This window comes from Physeter macrocephalus, chromosome 18 (assembly GCF_002837175.3).
Source record: "Physeter macrocephalus isolate SW-GA chromosome 18, ASM283717v5, whole genome shotgun sequence".
NCBI classification, from domain to species: domain Eukaryota; kingdom Metazoa; phylum Chordata; class Mammalia; order Artiodactyla; family Physeteridae; genus Physeter; species Physeter macrocephalus.
This window is the reverse complement of record NC_041231.1, coordinates 36,845,826-36,872,190: the sequence shown is the minus strand read 5'-3', so window position 1 is coordinate 36,872,190 and position 26,365 is coordinate 36,845,826. Positions and strand designations below refer to the sequence as shown.

General features: G+C 43.0%; 1 protein-coding gene across 2 annotated transcripts in view; it reads right to left on the bottom strand.

Moving 5' to 3' along the window:
- The window catches only part of ARHGEF3 (Rho guanine nucleotide exchange factor 3), a 314,234-nt gene that overhangs the window by 170,912 nt on the left and 116,957 nt on the right, over positions 1 to 26,365 (bottom strand). Inside the window, exon 1 of one of the 2 annotated variants that reach the window (XM_028478970.2) lies at positions 580 to 698. The exons of the other annotated variant lie outside the window; for it this stretch is intronic. Within the exon in view, the coding sequence (XP_028334771.1) occupies positions 580 to 630 (51 nt within the window). The 5' untranslated portion in view covers positions 631 to 698. Of the gene's footprint in view, positions 1 to 579; positions 699 to 26,365 lie in introns of those variants that run through there. 2 annotated transcript variants of the gene reach the window in all.

Below are 26,365 nucleotides of genomic sequence, written 5' to 3'. Positions count from 1 at the left end.
TTCATTTGCCCAATGATGAACACATTCAAAACACCAGAAAGTTAAGGAAACCTACAAAAAAGTTGCTTCACAAAGAATGAACTTCCAAAACTGAGTTTAGCCATCTTCCAATCCAAAGAAGAAAAGGTCTTGGAAATTCACTTTGCTATTTAAACACACACACACACACACACACACTTACTTTTTCCTTCCCATTTAATGAAAACAGGTCTCTTAAAAAAATTAAAATACTGGCACCGTGGAGCAAAGAATGAAAGTCCCCCTATACCCTTGCTCTCCTCCAATCACAGATGCTAAAGGAAGCGCTGACAGCAAGGCACTCCACTTAACACACCATCTCCACCAAGCACAACCATTTGTGGTCTTAAACACAACCACACACCTCTTTTCTGATTCCTAGTACAGTGAGGCAGAAGTGTGCCTCCTTCATCCCAGGCGCTCTTGGCGGCTCCCTGCTCACTTTCTTGGGAGATGCAGACAGCTGCATCCTCCCACATCTCAGCTCCTGGCGTGGCCCAGCCAGGCTTGGGTGGGAGTTAGGAGCCGGTCTCTCCCTGGTCCAGCTGCAAAGGAGCTTACCTGAGCATGAACAAAGAAGCAACACCACACCATGGGGCGCTCCGACCTCATCCACCTGGAGTCCCCCGCCCCTAACTGCGGCAGAGCCCTTCGGACGGACGGGATTCTCTGAGCAGAGCAGAGCATGGTTTCCCTCAAGGAACTCCTCCCCACTACTTGGGCTGCCTGACAGGAAGTGACAGGGGGCCATAAGTTACATTGTCAGAAGCTGAGAACCACACCAGCCCAGAGCTCCCCACCTCTGGCGGTTTCCTTGCCGGCTGCTGTTGCTGCTTTTTCAGAACACTCTGCCTGCTGGCATTGAAAGGCACACCAGAAATTCAGTTTCTGGCTGACAATCCCCAGCCTGTAAGAAACAAACAATGCTTACTGGGTCCCCACCTAAAGCCATGCTTGGCATTCTGGCAGCTCTAAAGTGTTCACTGCCAGGATAGCATGCTTTGTAGACCCAAACATTGGGGTGAAATGGATAGAGAAGGGACACTGGGAGGAGAACTTTGTATGATCAAAGAGGAATCAACAGTCCACTTGAACTTCACCCAAGAGCCAGCATCCCGCCTGGCATACAGAGCCTACACTGAATCCCAATTTCATAGCAACTCAACAAATGAGAGTGACGGTAAACACCCCACTCAACCGTTCATTTCTTTTTTTCTTAGGCAAATTTTCTCTTCAGAGCCCATTCAGAATAACTGCTTCTGGAAACCTCCTTTTCAGCTTTTAATGTGAATAACAAAGGGCTTTACTGCTCTTCTCAGAGTTATTATGGAGACAACTAGTGGCTGACATTTCTCATTTTATGAACTGGGGATCTCACGAATGAACACCTTGCCCTGGTCCCCTGCCTTTTACAAAGCTCAGACTTACTGGGTGAGATAGTGTCTCACGTGAACTACAAGGTTTCAGATGAAAACTATGCCTGTTCAACCCCTCCCTACAACAAATCAACGCCCTCACCCTCCCTGCACAGAAGCAGAGGAACTCAAACCCAAGGAGACATACATAACTCCAGTGTAGCTTTCAATTCTTGATTTGTATTTTTTAGTTCTCTAATGGGATAGTATTTCGTTTGCAAAAATCTTTCTAATTGCAACTTTTAGCTGCAAAGATTTAGCCCAGGATTTCCTAAGGCATTCTTACAAACGCACAGATTTTTAACAGCCTTTGCCTGTCTCAGCCCTGAGTAAAGTGGGGGGCTCAGCAAAGAGAGAGGGTTCATTTGAACAACAAGCTTCAATCCAAGAGTTGACTTTAGAGCTTATAAGAAAGGCTCTCCCCATTCTCAGGCCAGCAGCCTGGCCCCTAACATATGGCCTCTGAAGAGTGCATTACAAAAGAGCACTACGGAAGGATGCACCAGGCTCTGGTAGTACAAAGATGAACCAAAAATGACCGGAGAACAAAATAAATACTGCCAGGAATTTGCAAAAAGTGTTGAGGGAGCCAAGAAATAACTGAGCTTGGCAAATGAATTGTTTTATGGGGACAAAGTCTGGGAAGGCTTCTCAGAGCAAGAGACACATGGGCAGAATTCTGAGGGGTGTTCTAGGCAGAAGAACTGGCAAGGGCAACAGCAGTGGGGTGCAGAACCCTAGGGTGCTCTGGAAGAAAGGCAAATGCTTTGAAAGTACTGCTCTGACGGGCTTGGGTCTTGCTTCAAAGAGCATGACAGGGGTCCCATCTGTGGAGAAAGAAGGAAGTGAAATCTCGGTGAAAAGGCTCAAGCCTTTCAAGCAAGCATCTGGGTTACCTCAAGGCCTATATGTGGTACCTACCGGGTCAGGCACCCAGGAAACACTCAGTGATGTGTAAAAGTCAAACAGTGGTGTCCCCAAAAGGTGCGCTTCAGCTTGTCCTTGGGATTCCCTATTTTCCAAAGCCAGACTCCCCACAAAGCAGCCTGGGGTAAGTGGTGCTACTCGGGGGAAGGGGGGGTGTTCCTAAAAAAGGCTTCTTGCTCTAGCCTCCTGCATAGAAAAGGTCCCGATTCGTACAGGCCTGTAAACAACCTAAGATTAACCAGCTTTGGCAGTAACTCAGCTAATGAAGAATGTCAATCCCCTGAGGACCAAGGATGTCAATCCCCCATTGGCCCAGGCACTCCTCTCCTGGAGGATTTTCCAACAGCCCCTCTGCAGAGCCCCAGCTACCAAGGCCAGGATCCACTCCAATGAGGACCCAAAGGAAACATGAGATGACCATGGGGCACCAGAGTTTGCTTCTTTCCTGGGGGAGGAAGGGCACATTCACGTGAACTAATCCTAGAATGATTAAGCCTAACTTCCGGCTGCTGACTGTGAATGAGAAAGAAGAACTGAAACCTGTGGGCTGCAGCACTTCATGGAAGAGGTGAAACTTGAGTGGGCTCCAGGGCAGGTAGCCATGGAGGAGGGAGGAAGGGCGGGAGGACCACCAGACGCCCTGGCCGGAGATACAGGGCACAGCCTGCAAAAGGAAGGAAAGAATGGGGTGCGGCCCTTCCCTCTGATGCCCCTGTTTTGACCAGAAGCAAGAGTTCCAGTAATGAAATCAGCCATGCAGAAGGCACCTCGGAGGAACATTTCCATAATGAGAGGTTCCGGCCCTGCAGGACTCAAGTTCATTTTGAGCGTTATAATGAGGGCTGATACAGGAACGGGATGTGGGTTTTCTCGATGTGGCATCTATGATACTGTCGAGTATTCGAACATGTTTTTCTACTGATTTTTAAATTTTAAAAGTGACATAGTGTCATTATAATACATTCAAACCATACAGAAGTATATAGTGTAAAAAGTGAATCTTCCCAAAGGCCCCACTTTCTTCCTTATTGGCTTCCCATTTGCCAGAGGCACCCGTGTCAAAGACAGAGGTAGATGAGGGGTCACAAACCTAAATGCTCTCAGGGCTAGGCAGGAAGGTACATGAAAGAAGAGGTCTGGCAGGCAATGGGCACCACTGAGAGTGTTTGCCTTGGGAAAGTTCCAGCTTACTGAGGTCCCAAGGGACTCATGGCCAAAGTGAACAGACATTCCAATTGTTCAAGAGAAGCTGGAAATTCCAGGTTTTACATAAAATCTCCCAGTTTTTAAATGCTGGCAACTAATTCATCATTTTTAAAAATGCTGTACAAGCCAATCAAAACACAGTTGCTGGTAGATTTGACCCGAGGGCCACCAGTTTGCAACCTCTGGTGGTGATCCTTTAGACATTTCCTGCTGTCTAAACACACATAAGTTTGTTTTGTCACGTTTTATTTTTTTAATTTATATTTGTCAAAATGGAATGATAACATTATTCCAGCACTTGCTTTCTTCACTTAACATCATCTTTCCACATCATCCACATCTTGGACCCCTCTGCAGAGCACGCCACGGTATGGAAGTACCTCAGTTCATTAGCTCCTGCCCTGTGGACATTCAGCAAACATAAGAGATGCACTTGAAATGTCACCTCTCAGTTGCTCATTCCTGACAATATAACTCATGATGAAAGTGCACCTGTGCACAGATATTAAAACATCCTAAAGCCACAATTACTGAAACCATAAATGGTGATTGCCGATTTCTGATGTTTTAATATGAGAACTTACCACATATTTTTTATTTGATCTTCACAACTCTCCTGATGTAGGCCTTACTATTATCTCTACTGTACAGATTTTTTAAAAACTGAGACCCAAACAGGTGGCATAAGCCTGCACAAGAGGGCCTAGAGTTGGCAGGGTCGGGAGGGGAGCCAGGGTCAGGAGGGAACCTCAGACCTCCTGTTATATGCATACAGCTCCCAGAACAGACTGCCTGAAACCTGCCCTGGTATATTCAAGAATTTGACATACAGTGAATGTTGACTGCAAACTACTACTGGAGGAGAGAAGGATTACAAATAAACGGGGCAATTCATTTCTTAGACAGAAAAGCCTCTTTTTAAAGCTCTACTTCACACTCAGTCAAAATAAATTCTACATTGGGCTTCCCTGGTGGCGCAGTGGTTGAGAGTCCACCTGCCTATGCAGGGGACACGGGTTCGTGCCCCGGTCCGGGAAGATCCCACATGCCGCGGAGCAGCTAGGCCCGTGAGCCATGGCCGCTGAGCCTGCGTGTCCGGAGCCTGTGCTCCGCAATGGGAGAGGCCACAGCAGTGAGAGGCCCACGTACCGCAAAAAATAAATAAATAAATAAATAAATAAATAAATTCTACATAAATTAGAGTGAGATGTTAAAAAGAAAAAAAAAAACTATGAAATTCTGGGGGTGTAGGTTCTCAGGGTATGATACTTTTCTTTAAATCTGTGAACCTCAATCATTATATATTTATAAATGGGAAACTAACTACAAGGCACATGTAGGTATGCAAAAATGGCCCCTGTTCTCCCACACCTGGTGAAATAACCATAGTGGTGACAACTTCTTACTGAACTCAAACGAGACTAGTGCCAAAATAGGGGCCTCATTAAGACTCCACCCCATGCTTCCTTGTGTCACTGGAACTCGAAGTGGTGTGTTTCCTATGTTGTTAGTCTATATAACTTATGGCATGTTCTACTGAGTTTCAAGCAGTTTTCTCACCAAAAATATTATAAGAAACATATTCATTAGGGCTGTGATAAATTCATTCACATAAAACGAAACTGTGACATTTCAGCAGAATTATTTCTTCATTAAAATTCGTGACTAATGGTGGTTCTTTCCACTTAAAATTTTATTCTGGTTTATTATTCAATTTCCTTCCTATTTGCACCCAAGAAGCCATAGATTTCACAAAAGCTCAGAAGTTATCTGAGAATTTCAGGGTCTTTGACCATATTTCATTTGATGCATTACATTTTAAAATAATTCCACAGGGACTTCCCTGGTGGCACAATGGTTAAGAATCTGCCTGCCAATGCAGGGGACACAGGTTCGAGCCCTGGTCTGGAAGATCCTACATGTCGTGGAGCAACTAAGCCCGTGCGCCACAACTACTGAGCCTGCGCTCTAGAGCCCGCAAGCCACAACTACTGAGCCTGCGCGCCTAGAGCCCATGCTCCGCAACAAGAGAAACCACTTGCAATGAGAAGCCCATGCACTGCAATGAAGAGTAGCCTCCACTCACCACAATTAGAGAAAGCCCGCGCGCAGCAACAAAGACCCAATGCAACCAAAAATAATAAACAAATAAATTTATAAAAAAATAAAATAAAATAATTCCACAAACTGAATTGAAAAATAAGTGGTGAAACAATCTCATTAAAATGAAATGGAAGCAGTGACCAAATTAAAATAGTATAGTGCACCTTGATTTAACCAAGTTTCCAACATTAGAAAAGTGTTACATCACAGATCTTAGTTTCTGAGGCTGCTGTCAAATTCAGATTAAGACTAAGAAGAAACAAAATTTATACTGTGGTGGAGAGGGGAAGTACAGTAATACTCCTTGGTGTTACTAGGTTAGCAAGAAGGCATAATGCACGGCAAGCCAGTGAGAAATAAAGAGAACTTCAAAGTATTTTAGAGCCTGGGAATTTACTCACGGTCACACACTTTTACTGCATAACTTCATATCTACTCCTCGGTGCTGGAAGTGTGGTTAATCCAAGCAAAACTTGAACAACTACCCTGTCCCCCTCCCTCATCGTGAACCATAGACATGGTGGCGGGGGGGCGGTGTCCAGACCTCACACCAGGCCAGTTGGATGCAAGGTGGTTTAACTCAAGAGACTTCGACCATTTGAAAATGCTGATGCTTTTCTAGAGCCCTGCTTAATATCCCAGCTCAACAAGATTACAAAATGATGAGAATGTGGGAGCAGACCTGGCTGCCCAAGGTCAAGAATGAATAAATAGAAAAGTTTTCATCTATAGTTTCAACACAAGAACTAAAAATAAATGAAGCTTGAATGTGGAGGTCTCAACAGATTGCTAATCATGGCTAATCTTGAGTGCTTATCTTGCTGGTTTTGTTACGAGCAATAGCTTGAACTATTATTTTCTCTAAACAAATCTGAACTTTTATAATCACATTCCTCACATGATTTTGGCAACCAATACATAGACAACTATTTTTAAAAGAGAATGAAAAATAAGGAGAGCCGTCTTCTGATGTGCCCTGTGAAACAGCCACCAGCCTGGTCTCTGGGGTTCCACCTCTTTTCTGAACATGAGCAAGGAAGCCTGAAGAACTTCTGCATGGAGCAGACTGGGGCGCTTGCAAGAAGCTCACTCAATTTCTTAGAAACATGAATACCCTGAATACAGCTTTTTTCAAAGGACTGTCAAGTCCTCTTCTTTAAACTGGCAGTTAAAAGTGAAACTCCAGCAGGTTCCTGACCTCTAACCAATTCGTGGGAAAAAGAAAGGTTTAGGGCTTCCCTGGTGGCGCAGTGGTTGAGAGTCCGCCTGCCGATGCAGGGGACGCGGGTTCGTGCCCCGGTCCGGGAAGATCCCACTTGCCGCGGAGCGGCTGGGCCCGTGAGCCATGGCCGCTGAGCCTGCGTGTCCGGGGCCTGTGCTCCGCAATGGGAGAGGCCACAACAGTGAGAGGCCCGCGTACCGCAAAAAAAAAAAAAAAAAAAAGAAAGAAAAGTTTAACAACTGATTAGCTGATATCTCTCAACCAAAGAGCTTCCTTCCTCGGAAATTAGACTTACTCTTTGGCATTATACTGTCAAAATTGGTTAGAAGTGGAAAATCTGAAAATGAGGGGGGTGGTATTCCCAACACTACTCAGGAGGACTTTTAAAAGTAATTTGCTTATATCAAAGAACAAGTCTTGACAAACTGAATTTCTGAGTTAAAAATATATAGCAAAAGCAGAAATCATTCTTAATAAAAAGTTTCTTACCATTATTTTTGACTCCAGATATCTCCTTAGGGATAATTTCTGGGAACAACTGGCTGGCTGGAATAATGAACAGTAAATTAATACGGGAGCTCTGTGATTTTTGGCTCTGCCATTTACTAGTTGAATGACCTAGTAAGTCACTTCTTAACTTCCTTGACCCTTAGTTTCCTCATCTGTAAAACAGGAATAATGATTCCATTATCACTCACGAGGAGGATAGGAATCTAACTGATACGTACTGTGTTTAAAAGCAAAACAAAAGATGTTGGAAACATTAGGGATCATTACACTATTCTTTCTATTTTTGTATAAGTTTAAAAAATTTTCATAATACAGCGTTTTTTAAAAGACAAAAGCTTAGTAATAATTTCTTTACTTCTATTTTTCAAGCAGAAAAGGAAGTTTTTTGGTGTCATTATGGACACTGGTTCAAATTTTCCTCTGAGCAAGTTGAAAATTTGTTACCAGATCTGAAATAGCTTGATTTTTACCCTGATTTGAATGAGAGCCATCAACCGGGCATCTAATAAGAAAAAGGCAATGGAAATTTGCAATTTTCTCATTTTTCCCTCTTCCTTCCAACAGGGGGAAAAATGGGAAGGTGGTTAAAACTCAAGTCCTATTTATTTTTTAGATGTTATAATGCTGACTTCCTTGAAATCCTTGTGTCCATTTAAAAAGTTTAAGGCTTCTATGAAAATACCTCCAAGAAAACACCCAAAGACTGAAAAGCACGTAGGCACCCATGACTCAGCATCCAGTGAAAGTGTTTTTTTGTTTTATTTTGTTTGGTGTATATCCATGTGTATTTGAAGAATAAATATTGTTACTTTTCCCCTTAAATCAGAATCAGAAAGGAATCACCAAAACACTGGAAACCAGCAAACCAAGCGGGAGATACTCAGAAAAGGCTTCTTTCCAGCTCTCACCCGAGGGAAGCTGATTCTGGTGGGAAGCTCAGTGCCTCTTCCCAGTTAGGGTTCTGCCCTGGAGGCTGTCCCTTTAAATCAGACTTCCTGAGATTTCTGCATGCAGCTTCCTGGAGACAATATAAGATAAACAATAAACTCTGCAGCAAAATCTTGGACAATAAGCCCCACGTGGCCATAACAAGAAGCAATTATAAGCACTGACAATGGCTAGGGCATTTCCAACAGGAATGCAAATCTGTGATAAACATGGGAGAAACATGCTACCCCAACACACCTGCACAAACTGATCTAATTTAAAAAAATAGCCCCTAGACTCTCATCAGATTGAGAAATAGTTGCTTCCAAATTTGGCACTATTTTTTTGAAACATAACTGTCTAAGAGAAAAGCAATCAAGTCTTACTTAAAGTGCCACTGCCTGCTAGATGCACATTGCTGAGGCCAAGTGATTCCATAAGTCTCTAACTCCACGTGTCTCCGTGAGGGACATTTATCACCCTCTGGATGCTGTGCAGCTCAACCCCCTCCCTAGGTTTAGGGAAGCCCCAACTCACGAACCAGAGCCCACATTCTACCAGAGGAGATGAGGGTGCCACACATTTGCTTTCCCAGCTTCCCTTGCAGCTAGGGAATGAGAGCATGAGTGAGGCTCAGGCAATGAGATACTCCCACCCCAGACCTGGCATGAGAAACTGACAAAGAAAGCAGAAGGGATACTGCAGACTCTATTCTGGTGAGGGTGGTGGCAGCTCGCAGAGGCAGCAGTGAGGGCAGATCGAGTAGCTGTGTCCTGTAACCAGTGTTGGTGGTACAAACCATGGTATCTACACCTGCCCAGCAGTGGCAGCAACAGTATCGTTGTAGGAAATGTTTGGTAGTATAATTTGGGTTGTTCTTGATTCCCTGATCCTTTCCAAATTCACCGAACCTCCTGTACCTTTTAATAAATTCATTTTCTGCTTAAATCCATCACAACTGGGTTTTATTGCTAGGGGTTAGTTCATGCACACAAAACACAGGGTGGGCTAAAGCTGGAGTAGTCCAGAAACCAATCCCAAAGAATGATTCTGAGCATAAGGACTGAATATATTCTTTCACACCTCAAATTCAATCCAAACACTGTCCCTCAGCCTGCAAGGCCCTGCATCAATTGGTCCCTATCTCCCTCCTGGACCTACTCTCCTCTCTCCTCCTAAGCTCTGGTCATACTTTCTGTCCCTCATCAGGCTCTTTTCTGCCTCAGGGCCTTTGCACTTGCTCTCCAGAAAACTGTTTCCTCCAACTCTTCACATTGCAGCAGCATCCTTTTCATAGTTCAGTCACAGCTTACAGGAAGCCTTCAACGACCAGACTGTCTAAAGGACCACACCGCACACTCCACCATCTTATCCTTTATCACAATACCCTGTCAGTTTCCTTTGTAGCACACATCCTGTGATTAATTTATTTCATTATTAATAACAATAGCAACCACCATTGATTGGAGGCTTGTTACATGCCAGACACTAGGCTAAACTCATTTACTTCTATGATCACCCTATGAGATGGGTACTTTTATTAACCCTTGCTTACAGATAAGGAAGCAGGCTCAGAGGGGTTAAGGAATTGTTCAAGCATGGCAGGGATGGAATAGGAGCCTGAACCCAGACCTGCAGTGTGGGCTCATTACCACAAGGCTCATTCAAGAAGTTGTCTGACAACAACGCAATGAGCCTCGACAACAGTGCAGGCTCTGGAGCCACAGGACTGGCCCAGCTCTCATGGAGCCCACAGCCGCATGTTCCAGATCTTCCATCAGGTGTTCTATCTACTCTCCAGGGACCCTCCTCAGGGCAGAAATGTAGCCAGATGTGTGTAAAGAGGGTGAGGGGGTCCTTCATTCAACAGAGAAGTGCCCCACTCTGTGCTCAAAGTGTCAGCATACAAACAATGTTTGCTGCTCACCCTGCTGCATTCCACAGTCCTGGAGCACTGGGAACACAGAGGAAGCACCAGGGACAATTCGCAGGTCTCCCCTGAGTGAAAGTGCCATTCGAACAGGTGGTTGGCAATGTGTAAGAATTGCCAGGCTGAGGGGAGGGGGGCCAGAGCAAAGGAGAGAAGTGGGGACAGACAGCAGGGCTCATCCAGGAAGTGGGGAGATGTTCAAAGGGCCTGTGTAAGGGACAGGGTGGGAAGACCAGAAGATGAGAAGGTTGGAACCAAGGCAGGAATGCCAACTCTATCCTGTAGAAAATGGGGCACCAGAGCAAGTTTTTTGGCAAGAACAGACATGACCAGATAAAAATTATTTTTCTCGAGAACAGTGGCCATTGCTATATAGCACTGGTGAGATGTTCTGGTACCCTCTTTGCTAGCACACATGCATAAATACATAAGCTAAAAGCCAGGAACTGTAACAACAACAACAACAACAAAATTCCATTTCTATGCTTCGTGACTCCATCTCTTTGCTGACTGAGAAGTGAGCTAAATTTGGCCTTCCAACAGGGGTTGGAAGCATAGCCATCCCTTCCTGAAATGTGAAATTACACAGAGCTCTGACAACTGTAATTTATGGAGAAAAGAAGGAATTCCCCTGCTACCTGACTTTACAACTCCAATCATTTCTGCCCAGATTCCCCCAGTGTGATAACAAGAACCTCACCTCTGGGTTGTGTCATCATTAAAATGAAAGGCTGACTTTTATCTTTTTTAAAGAATGTATGAGGTTGAGGCACAAAGGGCTTCCTGTGCTGAATGAGCATCTGAGGAATGTGGGAGGAGTCCCCAGAAAGACCCTCTGAGGCCAGGTGAGACCAGCGCATAGTAACAGGCCCTAGGAAATGGTATGCTAAGTTTGCAGCCGAGAAGGTCTGGGAGCACCGAGGCCAGCCAAGATGGCAAGGGCATCGCATCTGGAAAGTAGGCTGGAAATCAATGAAGGCAGTTTAGCACAAGGATTAGGAACAGGAGTTCTGAGCCAAACAACCTGGATTCAAATCCCAGTGCTATTGCTTACTGTGTGGCCTCTGGCAATTTCCTTAACTTCTCTGTGCCTCAGTTTCATCATCTGTTAAATGAGGATAATAAGAGCGCCCACCACAGGTCATTGTGAGGATCAAATAAGTCACTTAGTGCCTGGCACACGATAAGTAACCATAGCAGCTTTTGGAGGCTCTGTATGATAAACAATGAAATTTGCAGCCAAATCATGGACAATAAGCTCCTACGTGGGGCAGCAAAAGCAATTATAAGTGCTGACAATGGCTAGGACATTTTCGGTAGGAATGCAAATCTATGCAAATAGCTGTTGCTGCTATCTTTATTTAATATATATAATATTTCTTATAGTATATAATTATGTATTAAAAATAAAACTTTATTTTAAAATATCACATAACATTACAAGTAACATTACCTAATATAGTAATATAATTATTTTATTATGATCTGCTTTAACTTAAGAAAGAATTTGTCAACAAAAATGAGGGGTCTGAGGGGAGAGCCCCAGCAGCAGGTGCCTGGGCAATGCTTGTACAGTGACTTTTGACCCCCTTCAGGTAAAGTGACAGTGACACTAATGTGGACTCTAGAGCCAATTTGCTGGGTCAGAGTCTGGGATTTGCCACACAGGAGTTGCAGGCTTGGGAAAGTCACTTAGCCCTTAAAACTTTGAGCTCTTCATCTCTGCAAAGGGGATGATAACAATAGTACCCCCTTAGAGTTTGTGGTGCTCAAATTTATGTGCATTTTTCACAGACAACCTTCCCAACAACCTGTGAATCACATACAATTATGATGTCCATTTTACAAATGAGAAAACCCACGGTTCAGAGATGTTAATCAAATCACGGAAGGACACACAGCTAGACTGACACATAGGAACTCTGACTTGAGCCAGCACTCTAAGCCAGCCCTCAATTCTGCACACTTGTGAAGCATGAGAAGGATATACCACAGCTCCTCTGCAGGATGAGAGGGGTAACTAATGTGTGCACAGAAATTACTCTTTAAGAAGGGTGTGGGGGACTTCCCTGGTGGCACAGCACCTAAGAATCCGCCTGCCAATGAAGGGGACACAGGTTCGATCCCTGGTTCAGGAAGATTCCACATGCCGCGGAGCAACTAAGCCAGTGCGCCACAACTACTGAGCCTGCGCTCTAGAGCCTGGGAGCCACAACTACTGAGCCCGTGTGCTGCAACTACTGAAACCCGCGCGTCTAGAGCCCATGCTCTGCAACAAGAGAAGCCACAGCAATAAGAAGCCTGCACACCGCAATGAAGAGTAGCCCGCGCTCGCTGCAACTAGAAAAACCCCACGAGCAGCAATGAAGACCCAATGCAGCCTAAATAAATAAACAAACAAATAAATAAATAAAAAAGAAGAGTGTGTATTTTCCATTGCAGATCCTTACCTTTATGGCACCTGCTAAGGCAGTGAAACTCCCCGTTGTTAAACACCTATTATGCACCAAGCGCCTTGCTGAGTGTCCCATCACATCATCGCCATTTCATCACCATGGCAATGCTGTGAGACAAGGACTGGAGGACGATGAGGCTCAGAGAGACTGAGTTCCTGGCCCATGGTCACAGAGCTCGTCAGGGGCAGCATCCCACCACACATCTGGGTCTGTCCTACTCCCACTCGGGCTTGGAGACAGGCTTTGAAAACGCCCCCTAATGTCCTTCACGTGTCCCTCTCCCCCTCATTACGCACAAAGCTACTTATTCTGCACCAAGATGATGACCACAGGGGCCAAGCAGGGCCGTGGCACAAACTGTAATTCCTACAGACAACAATTTGCATTCCAAATCCGAAGTGTGCTCAGGGTGTCACTTGAGCCCTGTAATCAGCTTAGCCTCTCTTCAAATCTTCCTCGAAATGAAGACATACTAAAGGAACTGAGACACAGGGGGAGGCTGGAAAATATGCCTCTGCTCCCAGTGACCTGCCACCTGAGGAAAACCATGCCGAGACATGGTCAGGGCTGAGCGGGATCTAAACCCCAGAGAGATCAAATTCCTCTGTCACAGAACAAAAAGAACAGCAGCCGGGACAGTGGACACGCTGGGCAAGACCGGTAAATAATTAAAGGCAGGAAACTCAGTACATAACACATGGGCCTCAGTTTGAGGTGTAATGGACACCCTTCCCTCCTTTATCACAAGTTGCCGTCTTGCCTATGAGTCACTTGTCAGGGTGTGGTGGCTTTGCCACCACAGGACATCCACAAGATGAGCAAAAGCCTTACTATGTTCGCACTGTGAGAAAAAAATACAACCTCTGCATTAGAGAAAGAGTTCCCAGAGGACCTTTCTATGCGGAAAGAATGCTATGATTTGGGTGCTCCCGCGTGGGGAAGGAGGGTATAGTGGGAAGAGAGGGAGTGGAGGATACCAGAATTCTCAACCCTGCCTGCAGCCTCTTTTACAATGAACCACAGAGCCATTTGTACTAATAATTTTGGCTCCAAGTGTCTAGAGTCCTGAGTACTTGTTAACTGGGACTCACCATAGCCCTACTTTCTTTTACTAGGGAAAGAGGACAAACCACATGTCAATTTCCACCACCTCAGATCCTGACTGAAGATTTTCACATGGAACCTCTACTGAGTTGACGGTATCTGCAAGATTGCCCTAAATACTAGTGTTGGACTTCCCTGGTGGCGCAGTGGTTAAGAATCCACCTACCAAGGCAGGGGACACAGGCTCGATCCCTGGTCTGGGAAGACCCCACATGTCGCGGAGCAACTAAGCCCGTGCACCACAGCTACCGAGGCTTCGCTCTAGAGCCCACGAGCCACAACTACTGAGCCCATGCGCCCTAGAGCCCGTGCTCCGCAACAAGAGAAGCCACCGCAATGAGAAGCCCACACACCGCAACGAAGAGTAGCCCCTGCTCACCGCAGCTAGAGAAAGCCTGTGTGCAGCAACAAAGACCAAACACAGCCCAAAAAAACAAGCACCCCCCCCAAAAAAAAAACTAGAGTGTTTCTCAAACTTTAATGTGCCCACAAATCACCTGGGCATCTTGATAAAATGCAGATTCTGATTCAGGTCTGGGGTGGGGCTCGAGAGTCTCCATTTCTAACGAGCTCTCAGGTGCTGTTGCTGTTACTGCCTCATGGACCACACGTTAAGAACCTTTGCTAGGAGACGTGCTAGTGGCTGAAGCAGACTGAAAAAAAATCATATTTCCTATGTCTCTACGGTCGTGATGTCAGTGGTGTCTTCATTCTAAGAGCAAAGAAGTAAACTCAAGCACAATGTATCTTTAAAGTTCTTGTTTCCAAGTTATCTCACTAACGGTTAATAGGATGACTGTTCTGGCAGGAAAACCTTGTTGAACGCTATTCACTGAGGAAAATCCAGCAGATCTTCCCTTGGCCCAAGTTTCTGGAATAGCCCTGGGTCCTCTGAGGTTCAAAGGACAACACAGTTGAGCATCATGCCTTCACCAGCACTCTCATCACTGACGCTTCTTGGGGTGGCCAGCCCACTGCAGATGCAGCTGTGTTCTAGAGGCTGAGCAAACTACTCACCTAGCCCACCAGCTGTGGCTGGGGGCCTCTTGAGAACTTGAGCACTACCTCCTCAGTCACAGGTTGCACGCTCCCAACCAGACAGGCACCTTAATAAAATCATCCAACTAATTCAATACATTTTTTTTTAACTGCCTGGAGCTGGCTGCCTTATCCCGTTATGCAAACAGTACACAGTGAATTGCTGATAGCATCTCCTCACCGTTGCCAACATAAACCCTGCCAGGCCAGCAGAAATGAGCCCAGTGACTGTAAGCAACAATAGTTGCATGGGTTTGTTTGAATAAACACAACTAAAAACCAGTGAAAATGTTATCTCCTCCTATTGCTAAACCAGAGACTTCTGAAATTGAGTTCTTCTAGAAATAAAACCAAGTGTCAAGTGTAAGAAGTAGAAGGCAGCTGAGTGGAGAACACCCAGAAAACCAACTCTGTGTTTCTTCCACAAAAACACATGTAGACATAGATTTTTGGACCACTAAAACTAAATCAACTGACTGACTTGTATTGTCTGTTTCTTGCCTCACAGTAAGGATTTTTCTTTCCTATTCTTGTCCCCTGCACTTTTGGGCGTTTGTCCTTTGAGTTGGGTATAACATATTAAAGAAGTTTGATATCATTAAATAACATAAAATTACACATAAGATATAAGAAGGAACATTAGTCTTTAAACCCAAACCCTAAAATAGAAAAACAAATGCCAGTGGACAAGGGAAGAGAAATGGACATTTATTCAAATAGAGAGATGATATTCAAGGACTAGGTAGGCTCCAGGGAGGGAGCCTTTGACGGATGACGTCAGAATGACTAATAGAACAAGATGGAAAAGCCATTTCCTGAGCAATGGGTGTTGGGAGAAAAGGAAGAGCAAACTGAGGACAAGCTTTTTAGTGGCACATATGCAGGGCCTCTTAGTCACTCTGGATAATGAGATGAGTATATTTTTAAAAGAAGGAAAAAAGACATGACATCAAGACTATAAGAATAGGCAGCAGGAAGCTTTATTATGTTTCAAAAACAGCAAATCTTGTCCATTTGTACCAATTCTGTAGACTTGAAAAGACCATTCTAGTCTCAAACTCAAGCTTTTTCCTTCCTTGAGAAGTTTTGGAATTTGGCAATAACTTATCGATGCCTGGCAAAGATCTGCTCCAAGAAAAACACGTTCGATTTTCATTACAAAAATTTCACAGTGGGAAACATACTTTGGAGTGGAGGGTATTTTTTAAAAGACAAGTATCTTTTTGACCCCGAAATTCCTAAGCCAAGTTTGCAACTGAGAGTCCTCAGAGTTTCAATAATAAATTAAACCCAAGAGGAGGAACACACAGGATGCCAAATTAGGTATTTTTCTCTAATTTTCCCAAAGTGATATTCCACAGTACTGTCTCAAGCTATCATCCGGAACCCATAAAAATAATGTGCCCCAATTCAGGAAGACGCAACTGAGTTACCTATTAATTCTTTGGAATATTAACTATTGGGGATGATTGTTTTAGGACTGTGATTTCTCTCTTGGCTGAGTACGCAGTATTCATTCTTGTTAAGGTGCTTTCCTCCCCTCTCTCACATATACAAGATTTATGGATTTCTTTAGTTGTTGTTACAGAAGGAAGACAAAATTCCTCCAAGTTCACCTTTACCAAGTTCTCACATTTGAAACTCCTCCACAAACAGATGCCACTTTTTTTTTTTTTTTGGCGGTACGCGGGCCTCTCACTGCTGTGGCCTCTCCCGTCGCGGAGCACAGGCTCCGGACGCGCAGGCTCAGCGGTCGTGGCTCACGGGCCCAGCCGCTCCGCGGCATGTGGGATCTTCCCGGACCGGGGCACGAACCCGTGTCCCCTGCATCGGCAGGCGGACTCTCAACCACTGCGCCACCAGGGAAGCCCCAGATGCCATATTTTAAAATTCCATCTTAAGAAACCATGGGATTTAGGCCAATTCATTGAATTTCTGACTCAGATTTATTCCTGCTGCCTGTTGTGGATGATTTTTATTCTTAAACCTTAAAACCTAAAACTCCACTTCAAAATTACAGTTCAAATATTTGTCTTCTCACCTCAGTTTTTCTACTCTTCAACTATAGAAATTATGTATGCACCCTGTAGAAATTTGGGAAAGTCAAAATAAAATGAAGAAAAAATGTCACTTATAACCTCACTTACAGAGAGGAAATCATTATTAATATTTTGTTATATTTTCTTTCAGTCCTTTAAATGAATTTTTTCATAGCAGGATCATTACTGTACATACAATTTGTTTCCTGCTTTTAAAGCCATAACAATAAATATTTTCCCTGAATTAACACTCTTCCTCAACAGCCCCTTATGGCTGCATAATATGCACTCATATGGATAAAACACAATTTATACCAACGGTTCCACATAGTTGGACATTTAGACTTTTTCCATTTTTTCTGTCATTATAATGACTGCTGCACTAAACATTTGTGTGCATAAATCTTAATCCACATCTCTGATAACTTCTTTAGGATAAATTCCTAGATGTGAGCTTATTCGATCAATAGTCATAAATGCATTTATGATTCTTGACACAAATAGCTTTCCTGAAAGATGATCAAGTAACAATGCCACTGAACAGTGGTGACAGCATCAGTCCTACTGCACCCTCATGAGCATTTAAAGTTATCATTTTAAAAAAGGCTGATTATTCTGCAGCTGAAAAACCTTAAAAAATTTCCCATTCTTAGACTGACCTGCTGAGGTCAATGATTTCAAATGTTCCCTCAGCATCAGAATAATCCTCAAATACAATGTTAATTTTTCTCACATACAAGAATGCAAGCAAAACCACAAACATGAAAAGAATGTAGTCATTTGTTGGATGTTTTCATTGGGCAACTAAGGTGCTGTAGTTAAGAAGCCAAGAACAACCAGTACGATGTACCAGTCTGTGACCGTACGGAGAGAAGCCCAGTATAGAGAGACATGAGCAAAGTAAATTCAGAACAGAATCCACTGCCAAACTTCACAAGATACATAAGATTTGAATTACCATAAGTCACACTTATCAGACGGAATACATTAGAATGTTCAGGAATATATCCAGATTACATTTAAAATTCATTCAGGGCTTCCCTAGTGGTGCAGGGGTTAAGAATCCGCCTGCCAACGTAGGGGACACGGGTTTGAACCCCAGTCCGAGAAGATCCCACACGCTGCGGAGCAACTAAGCCCGTGCGCCACAACTACTGAGCCTGCGCTCTAGAGCCCGTGAGCCACTACTACTGAAGCCCGTGCGCCTAGAGCCTATACTCTGCAACAAGAGAAGCCACCGCAGTGAGAAGCCCGTGCACCGCAACGAAGAGTAGCCCCAGCTCACCGCAACTAGAGAAAGTGCGCGCGCAGCAACGAAGACCCAGCGCTGCCAAAAATAAATAAATAAAATAAAGAAATTTATTAAAAAAATAAAAAAATAAAATTCATTCAGTAGCTTTTTACACAAGAAATTTTCTTTCTTCCTCCAAATTGGTGCATATTCCCATATACAGCAGGTAATTTTTTTTACTCAATGGCACATATACGCAAGAGCAAATGGTCTAGACTCAGTCTCTTATAACCCAAGGCCTAAACTGATCACCCTAGAACACGGAAAAGCATTAGATAAATGGAAACCTTTTCTACTATACTGGAAATGGTTTGGGGTATCTTTCCCACATTCTCTTTTCAGGAAATTTGTCCCACTTTCCCCAATGTTGCCCACAGCTCCTGCTGAGTGGGTATAATATAACAGTAGCTATAGCAAGGGGGGAAAGCATTTATTGAGCACCTACTATGTCAGAGACCCAGTGCTAAATACTTAACATGAATTATTTAATTTAATTCTCATAAGACCCCCATGAGTCAGATACATTTTTCAGATGGGGAAATCTGAGTTTCCGTAGGTTTACTTACTTGTCCAAGCTGGTGGGTCCCTTTGACCCTGACTCTCTGGCCAAAGATGACTGGACCAAGGGGGGCGGGAAGCCCCTCTAGGAGCCAGCCAGAAGCCTGCCCACCACCTGTGAAGCCCAACAAAAGAAAGAGGATCTGAAGCAATCGGGGTTTTCTTAGGGATTTGGGGATAGGGCAACAAACTGAGACTATCCCACGAGCTTTGGGAGAAAGAGCTGCTGAAAGACATGTCAGGTTGGATCAGAGCTGGCATCGTGACAAGCCCAACAATGGCACATACAAGGAGAAGACACTGGGAGCAGGACCTGAATATCCGGAAGGTAAAAGCAGAGAGAGAAAGAATGAAACTGACCCACAGAGAGAAATCCTGGGTTTCTGCAACTGTAATTCTCTTACTAAACAGCACTTTTCTTGAGGTAATGGGAGCAAGTGCCTGCTTTTTGCCAAGAGCTCTGTTTAAAATAACCACCAAGGAATTTACAGTGGAGTCATTCCTCACTGGAATGGACTGTCATCAGCATCTACCCTGTGTAGTAAGTTAGCACCATTAATAACAAAAAACCAACACATGTGCCTCTTAATGAGATGCAAGTACCTGGATTCCCTTAGGATGTTTTCCAGCCCCAAAGTGCTTAACTTGAAACAAACCAAGTCTTTAGACCTAAATTACCAGTTTATAAGAAATATAAAGGACAAAGGGGCAAGTTAAATGACATCATAGGTAAGCAATCAGATAAACTAAAATGTGAGACCCATTCCACAAGCAGTTGGTCTGGTCTTTTCAAAAAGTCAGTGTCATTAAAAAAAAAAAAAAGAAAAAAAAAGAAAAAAGAAAAAGAGGGGCTTCCCTGGTGGCGCAGTGGTTAAGACTCCAAGCTCCCAATGCAGGGGGCCCGGGTTCGATCCCTGGCGGGAGAGCCACAAGTAAGGAGCCCACCTGCCACAGCTAAGACCTGGTGCAACCAAATAAATAAATACTAAAAAAAAAAGAAAGAAAGGAGAGATGAGGGGATTATTCAAGGATTTAAAAGGACTAAAAAACACAGTAACAAAATGAAATCGTCATCCTCAATTGGATAAAAACAACCCAAAAGTGCGCGCGCAGCAACGAAGACCCAGCGCTGCCAAAAATAAATAAATAAAATAAAGAAATTTATTAAAAAAATAAAAAAATAAAATTCATTCAGTAGCTTTTTACACAAGAAATTTTCTTTCTTCCTCCAAATTGGTGCATATTCCCATATACAGCAGGTAATTTTTTTTACTCAATGGCACATATACGCAAGAGCAAATGGTCTAGACTCAGTCTCTTATAACCCAAGGCCTAAACTGATCACCCTAGAACACGGAAAAGCATTAGATAAATGGAAACCTTTTCTACTATACTGGAAATGGTTTGGGGTATCTTTCCCACATTCTCTTTTCAGGAAATTTGTCCCACTTTCCCCAATGTTGCCCACAGCTCCTGCTGAGTGGGTATAATATAACAGTAGCTATAGCAAGGGGGGAAAGCATTTATTGAGCACCTACTATGTCAGAGACCCAGTGCTAAATACTTAACATGAATTATTTAATTTAATTCTCATAAGACCCCCATGAGTCAGATACATTTTTCAGATGGGGAAATCTGAGTTTCCGTAGGTTTACTTACTTGTCCAAGCTGGTGGGTCCCTTTGACCCTGACTCTCTGGCCAAAGATGACTGGACCAAGGGGGGCGGGAAGCCCCTCTAGGAGCCAGCCAGAAGCCTGCCCACCACCTGTGAAGCCCAACAAAAGAAAGAGGATCTGAAGCAATCGGGGTTTTCTTAGGGATTTGGGGATAGGGCAACAAACTGAGACTATCCCACGAGCTTTGGGAGAAAGAGCTGCTGAAAGACATGTCAGGTTGGATCAGAGCTGGCATCGTGACAAGCCCAACAATGGCACATACAAGGAGAAGACACTGGGAGCAGGACCTGAATATCCGGAAGGTAAAAGCAGAGAGAGAAAGAATGAAACTGACCCACAGAGAGAAATCCTGGGTTTCTGCAACTGTAATTCTCTTACTAAACAGCACTTTTCTTGAGGTAATGGGAGCAAGTGCCTGCTTTTTGCCAAGAGCTCTGTTTAAAATAACCACCAAGGAATTTACAGTGGAGTCATTCCTCACTGGAATGGACTGTCATCAGCATCTACCCTGTGTAGTAAGTTAGCACCATTAATAACAAAAAACCAACACATGTGCCTCTTAATGAGATGCAAGTACCTGGATTCCCTTAGGATGTTTTCCAGCCCCAAAGTGCTTAACTTGAAACAAACCAAGTCTTTAGACCTAAATTACCAGTTTATAAGAAATATAAAGGACAAAGGGGCAAGTTAAATGACATCATAGGTAAGCAATCAGATAAACTAAAATGTGAGACCCATTCCACAAGCAGTTGGTCTGGTCTTTTCAAAAAGTCAGTGTCATTAAAAAAAAAAAAAGAAAAAAAAAGAAAAAAGAAAAAGAGGGGCTTCCCTGGTGGCGCAGTGGTTAAGACTCCAAGCTCCCAATGCAGGGGGCCCGGGTTCGATCCCTGGCTGGAGAGCCACAAGTAAGGAGCCCACCTGCCACAGCTAAGACCTGGTGCAACCAAATAAATAAATACTAAAAAAAAAAGAAAGAAAGGAGAGATGAGGGGATTATTCAAGGATTTAAAAGGACTAAAAAACACAGTAACAAAATGAAATCGTCATCCTCAATTGGATAAAAACAACCCAAACAAAAAATCCAACCAGATGCAATGCATGGCCCTTGAATGGTTTGGGGGGAAACCAACTATAAAAGATAATTAGGGGGACTTCCCTGATGGGCCAGTGGTTAAGAGTTCGCCTTCCAACGCAGGGAGTGTGGGTTCGATCCCTGGTCGGGGAGCTAAGATCCCACATGCCTTGCGGCCAAAAAACCAAAACATAAAACAGAAGCAATATTGTAACAAATTCAATAAAGACTTTAAAAATGGTCCACATCAAAAAAAAATCTTAAAAAAAAAGATAATTGGGGAGATAGGAATATAGACTGCATGTTGGGAAATTAATAGTAACTTTATTAGGTTGATAATGTAGGAAAATGTCCTTATTCTTAAGACATAAGTATTGAAGTATTTAGACGTGAAGTGTCGTGATTGACTTACTTTGAAATGATTTAGTAAAATAAAGCCAAATTGTATGAACAGCTAGAGATAGATAAACAGGTAAAGCAAAATGTTAGCAATTAATTGTTGATTCTAGATGGTGGGTGTTCATTGCACTTATCTTTCAACTTTCCATATATTTAAAAGTTTTCATAATAAAAAGTTGAAAAAATAGCACACATAGTAAAAATAATAATCTTGGAAACCCCTTAGGAAGATACCTGGTGACGCCTGACAGCCCTTCTCTCAATAAACCACACTCAATAGTTCCTACTTTACTGCTATAACAAATATTGTACATACATCTTCAGTTTAGCCCCAGACGAAGCTGTTGCTTGTTTTTAGGGGCAATGCAGCACAAAAAGCCCCCATCAAGTTCTAGAATCACCATCAGCCCACTGGGATCGACAGAGGAAAAAGCAGGTTCACAATCCCATCTAACAATGCGTAGTAAGTTCCCGTCCCACCCTTTTTTCTATAAGCAAGTTTAGATGAACCTGCATAAATTAAATGCACATCTGATACAACTTCCTTGCACCTTCCTCAAATCAGAACTTTTAAACAAGTCCTCATCTGTCCATAAAAAAGTAATAGGTCTCATTCCCTCTTTTTTCCAAATGGATGTAAGGTCAAATCAGCCCTGAGGATATAAAAACACATTATGCATTAGCAGCGTTCTGCTGTATGGTATGTTTCCTCCTCCCTGAACGTGTGTTAACCAGGAGGTCAGGGCAGTGGTGGTCCACACTGCTGCTGCAGCATCTAATCCAGTTGGTTTTATTACCAGTACCATGTACAAGTCCACAGTAAGAGTCAGGCTAACAAAAAAGCTAGTCCAGGAGCTGTGTTCATTGAGATTTCCAGAGTCAGATGGCAGGAGGAGAGAGCCTGGGTGGGGCATGACAAATGTAGGAAGCCCAAAAATCAAGTAAGAGAAGAATTTTCATCATCAGGCCTAAATAAGATAGCCCATTTAAAAATGAGCTCTGTGCAATCAAGTTGTAACGAGCTTTTGCTTTTAGAGAATATTTATTTCAATTACTAAAGGTGAATACGTTTGTGACAACTTACAAATAATAATAGAAATATATTTCTATTATTTCTAATCAATAATAGAAATATCTTAAGTTATGTTAAGCATAAATAAGTGGTAAGGAGAATATGTGTGTGGTAAACATAGATAGGACAGGGTGAAAGGAGCAAAAGATACCTACTATTCATGAGCCACCTGGTTACTGAATGTTTGTTATGCATTAGATATGCATGAGACTTAGGAGGTACTGACTATACAGAGGCACTAAATATATATGAGCACTTAATATACATGAGGCCTTAACTTGGCTACCCACTGGAGACACCCTATTCTGGCCCCATGTGCCCTCTGCCCAAGAAACACAAATAAAATAGAAATCAGCCAGCTGTTCATCTGGCTAATTGCCAAGCTGCTACTGTTGACCAGGTATGTTTGTCCCTGAGTTTTTATGATAAAGCAAGTGTGTGTCGTTGGCCCAGGGCACCTTCAGTCTGTAGACCTCTTGCCTGCACTTCAACTCTGGTCCTTGCAGCCACATCCGTGGGGAAGGCCAATGCAGTAGAGAGAAAGGGGATGTATTGGCATTGTGAACCCCAGGATACAGGTGAGGTCCTTCCGTCCTCTCTGTAGTATGTTAACTTACCCCATTTCTCCCCCTTGTTTCTCACTATGTTTCAACTGGTTTAAGTGGACAGTGTGATCTGAGTATTTAAAGAAAAGGGTGAGGCACTATTTAGCCTCACAATGAGCTAAACATCATCCAATCCATTAAACGGGCTACATTACTGTGAAGAGGAAGAAGTTGATAGGAAAGAAGAAAAGTCGGTGACAGGACCATTACCAACCCCCATGTAAGAGGCTTCAATTCCCATCCCCAGCTTCTGACGTGGGCAGGAAACAGAATATAAAATCTAACACAGAGGGGAAAAGGAAAACTGAAGGGAAAGGTTCGGATTCAGAAAAAATTTTCCAAATTGCTGCATCCCCTCAGTTCTCAATATCACCTTCCCCTCCCATGCTTTCAAATAGCATGAGGGCCTTTTGGAGGTGATGAGATCACTGCCACAATATTGTTTGTGTAATAAAGGCTAAATTTGACTAGAATGAAAAATAAATACCTCCATGAAAAGTCATAAATGCAACAAAACACAAAGCAATACTGAGACTGAGTCTTGGGCCACCTTCTATTTAAGACCTAAATAGACATTTCTCCAAAGAAGACATACAGATGGCCAATAGGCACGTGAAAAGATGCTCATCATTGCTAATTATTAGAGAAATGCAAATCAAAACTACAATGAGGTACCACCTCACACCGATCAGAATGGCCATCACTAAAAAGTCTACAAATAATAAATGCTGGAGAGGGGATGGAGAAAAGGGAACCCTCCTACACTGTTGGCGGGAATGTAAATTAGTGCAGCTGCTATCAAAAGCTAAATAAAATTTATATTTAAAAAAAAATAAAGAACAAGTGATGGCAAGGATGTGGAGAAAGGGGAACCCTCGTGCATTGTTGGTGGGAATGTAAATTGGTGCAGCCACTAAAAAAACAGTATGGAGGTTCCTCAAAAAACTAAAAGTAGAGTTGCCATATGATCCAGCAATCCCATTCCTGGGCATATACCCAGACAAAACTATAATTTGAAAAGATACATGCACGTCTATGTTCATAGCAGCACTATTTACAATAGCCAAGACATGGAAGCAACCTAAATGTCCTTCGACAGATGAATGGATAAAGAAGATATGGTATATACAATGTAATATTACTCAGCCATAAAAAAGAACAAAACAATGTCATTTGCAGCAACATGGATGGCCCTAGAGATTATCATACTTAGCAAAGTAAGTCAGAAAGATAACAAATACCATGTGATATCACTTATATGTGAAATCTAAAATACAACACAAATGAACATATCTACGAAACAGAAAGAGATTCACAGACATAGATAACAGATTTGTGGCTGCCAAGGGGTGGTGGGGGGATTAGCAGATGCAAACTATTATATATAGAATGGATAAACAATGGATAAACAACAAGGTCCTACTGTATAGCACATGGAACTATAATCAATATCCTGTGCTAAACCATGATGGAAAAGAATATGAAAAAAATATATATAACTGAATCACTTTGCTGTACAGCAGAAATTAACACAACATTGTAAATCAACTATACTTCAATACATTTTTTAAAAAATAAAATAAAAATAAAACCCCTAACTAAGCTCCAATACTTCCCAATGGCACAGAAATGACCTCAGCCATTTCAAAATGCAATTTTCCAGGATCTGCTATTATTTCAATTAATAAGAGGACTATTATGTTTTATGTCTTATGAGTTTATTCTTGCTCCCAGATCAGATTGTGAGGATTGAAAAAAAAAAAATCAATAACCAAAAGGACTACTTCTAACCAAACGAAGAAGAAGAGGAGTTAGAAGTTTTGTTTATCTGAAAGTCAGACCCTGGGAATCAGGATGATTACCCTTTACTCTGGGATAAGAGATGGGAAAGACTTTTGTAGACAAGAATTTTTTGTATCTGCCTAGTGTCTCTCCCCTTCTTCTGGAAACTGCCCCTTCCCTCCCATGTTACTATGGTTACCATAGGAGCCAACGTAGTGGTACAGCAGAACACCACACTGTGGTCACTGCTGATTGGTCTAGGAGTATCCACCCTACCCCGGCTGAACCAATCAAACCCCACCCCCCAGTGCTTTTGGATCTGAGAGAGAAAAGGCTGTCACTCTGCAGATGGCTGCATTTCCACAGTATGGAGAAATGGATGGAGGAAGTCAGTCTGCAGAGAAAATGCAGCAAACAACAGAGGAATTGGGAGCCCTCATGGGCTTCTGGTGCCTGGTTCCAGGGGCTTCTGAGATCCTGCTGCATTCCACGAGATATTCTTGAGATCTCTATAATTTTAAAAACTCTCCTTGTTTAAGCTAATTTGAGTTGAATTTCTATCACTTGCAACAAGATCTCCTAATTAACCTAAAAGATCACAGTCAAAAGGATCTTTTACCTTGTATAAATCTAGAACAAAAAGAGAATAATTGAGTTGACAACTGCGTAAAATAAACAAAGGCATCTATAAATTCTGCCTCAAAAGCGCAAAATTTGCACAGCTGGTATACAAGCCACTGTATGTCCCCACAGACCTCACTTATGACCAAAAAAAGAAACTGCTTTTGAATCTAAAAATGAGCTTCAATGTGCCTGGCATATTTTTGCTGTCAGCAGACTGAGAATGACATGGGCTTTTCCTCACAGGTGTCAGCATCTCTCACAGGCTGGCTTCTCCACTTCCTGAAGGGAAATGAGACAAGAAGACTAAGCAGAAACGAGAGACAGTTTTTCCTTTTGAAGGGGTACCTCAAATCAAAAAGGCACCTAATATAAACTCAAAATGGGTTGAAG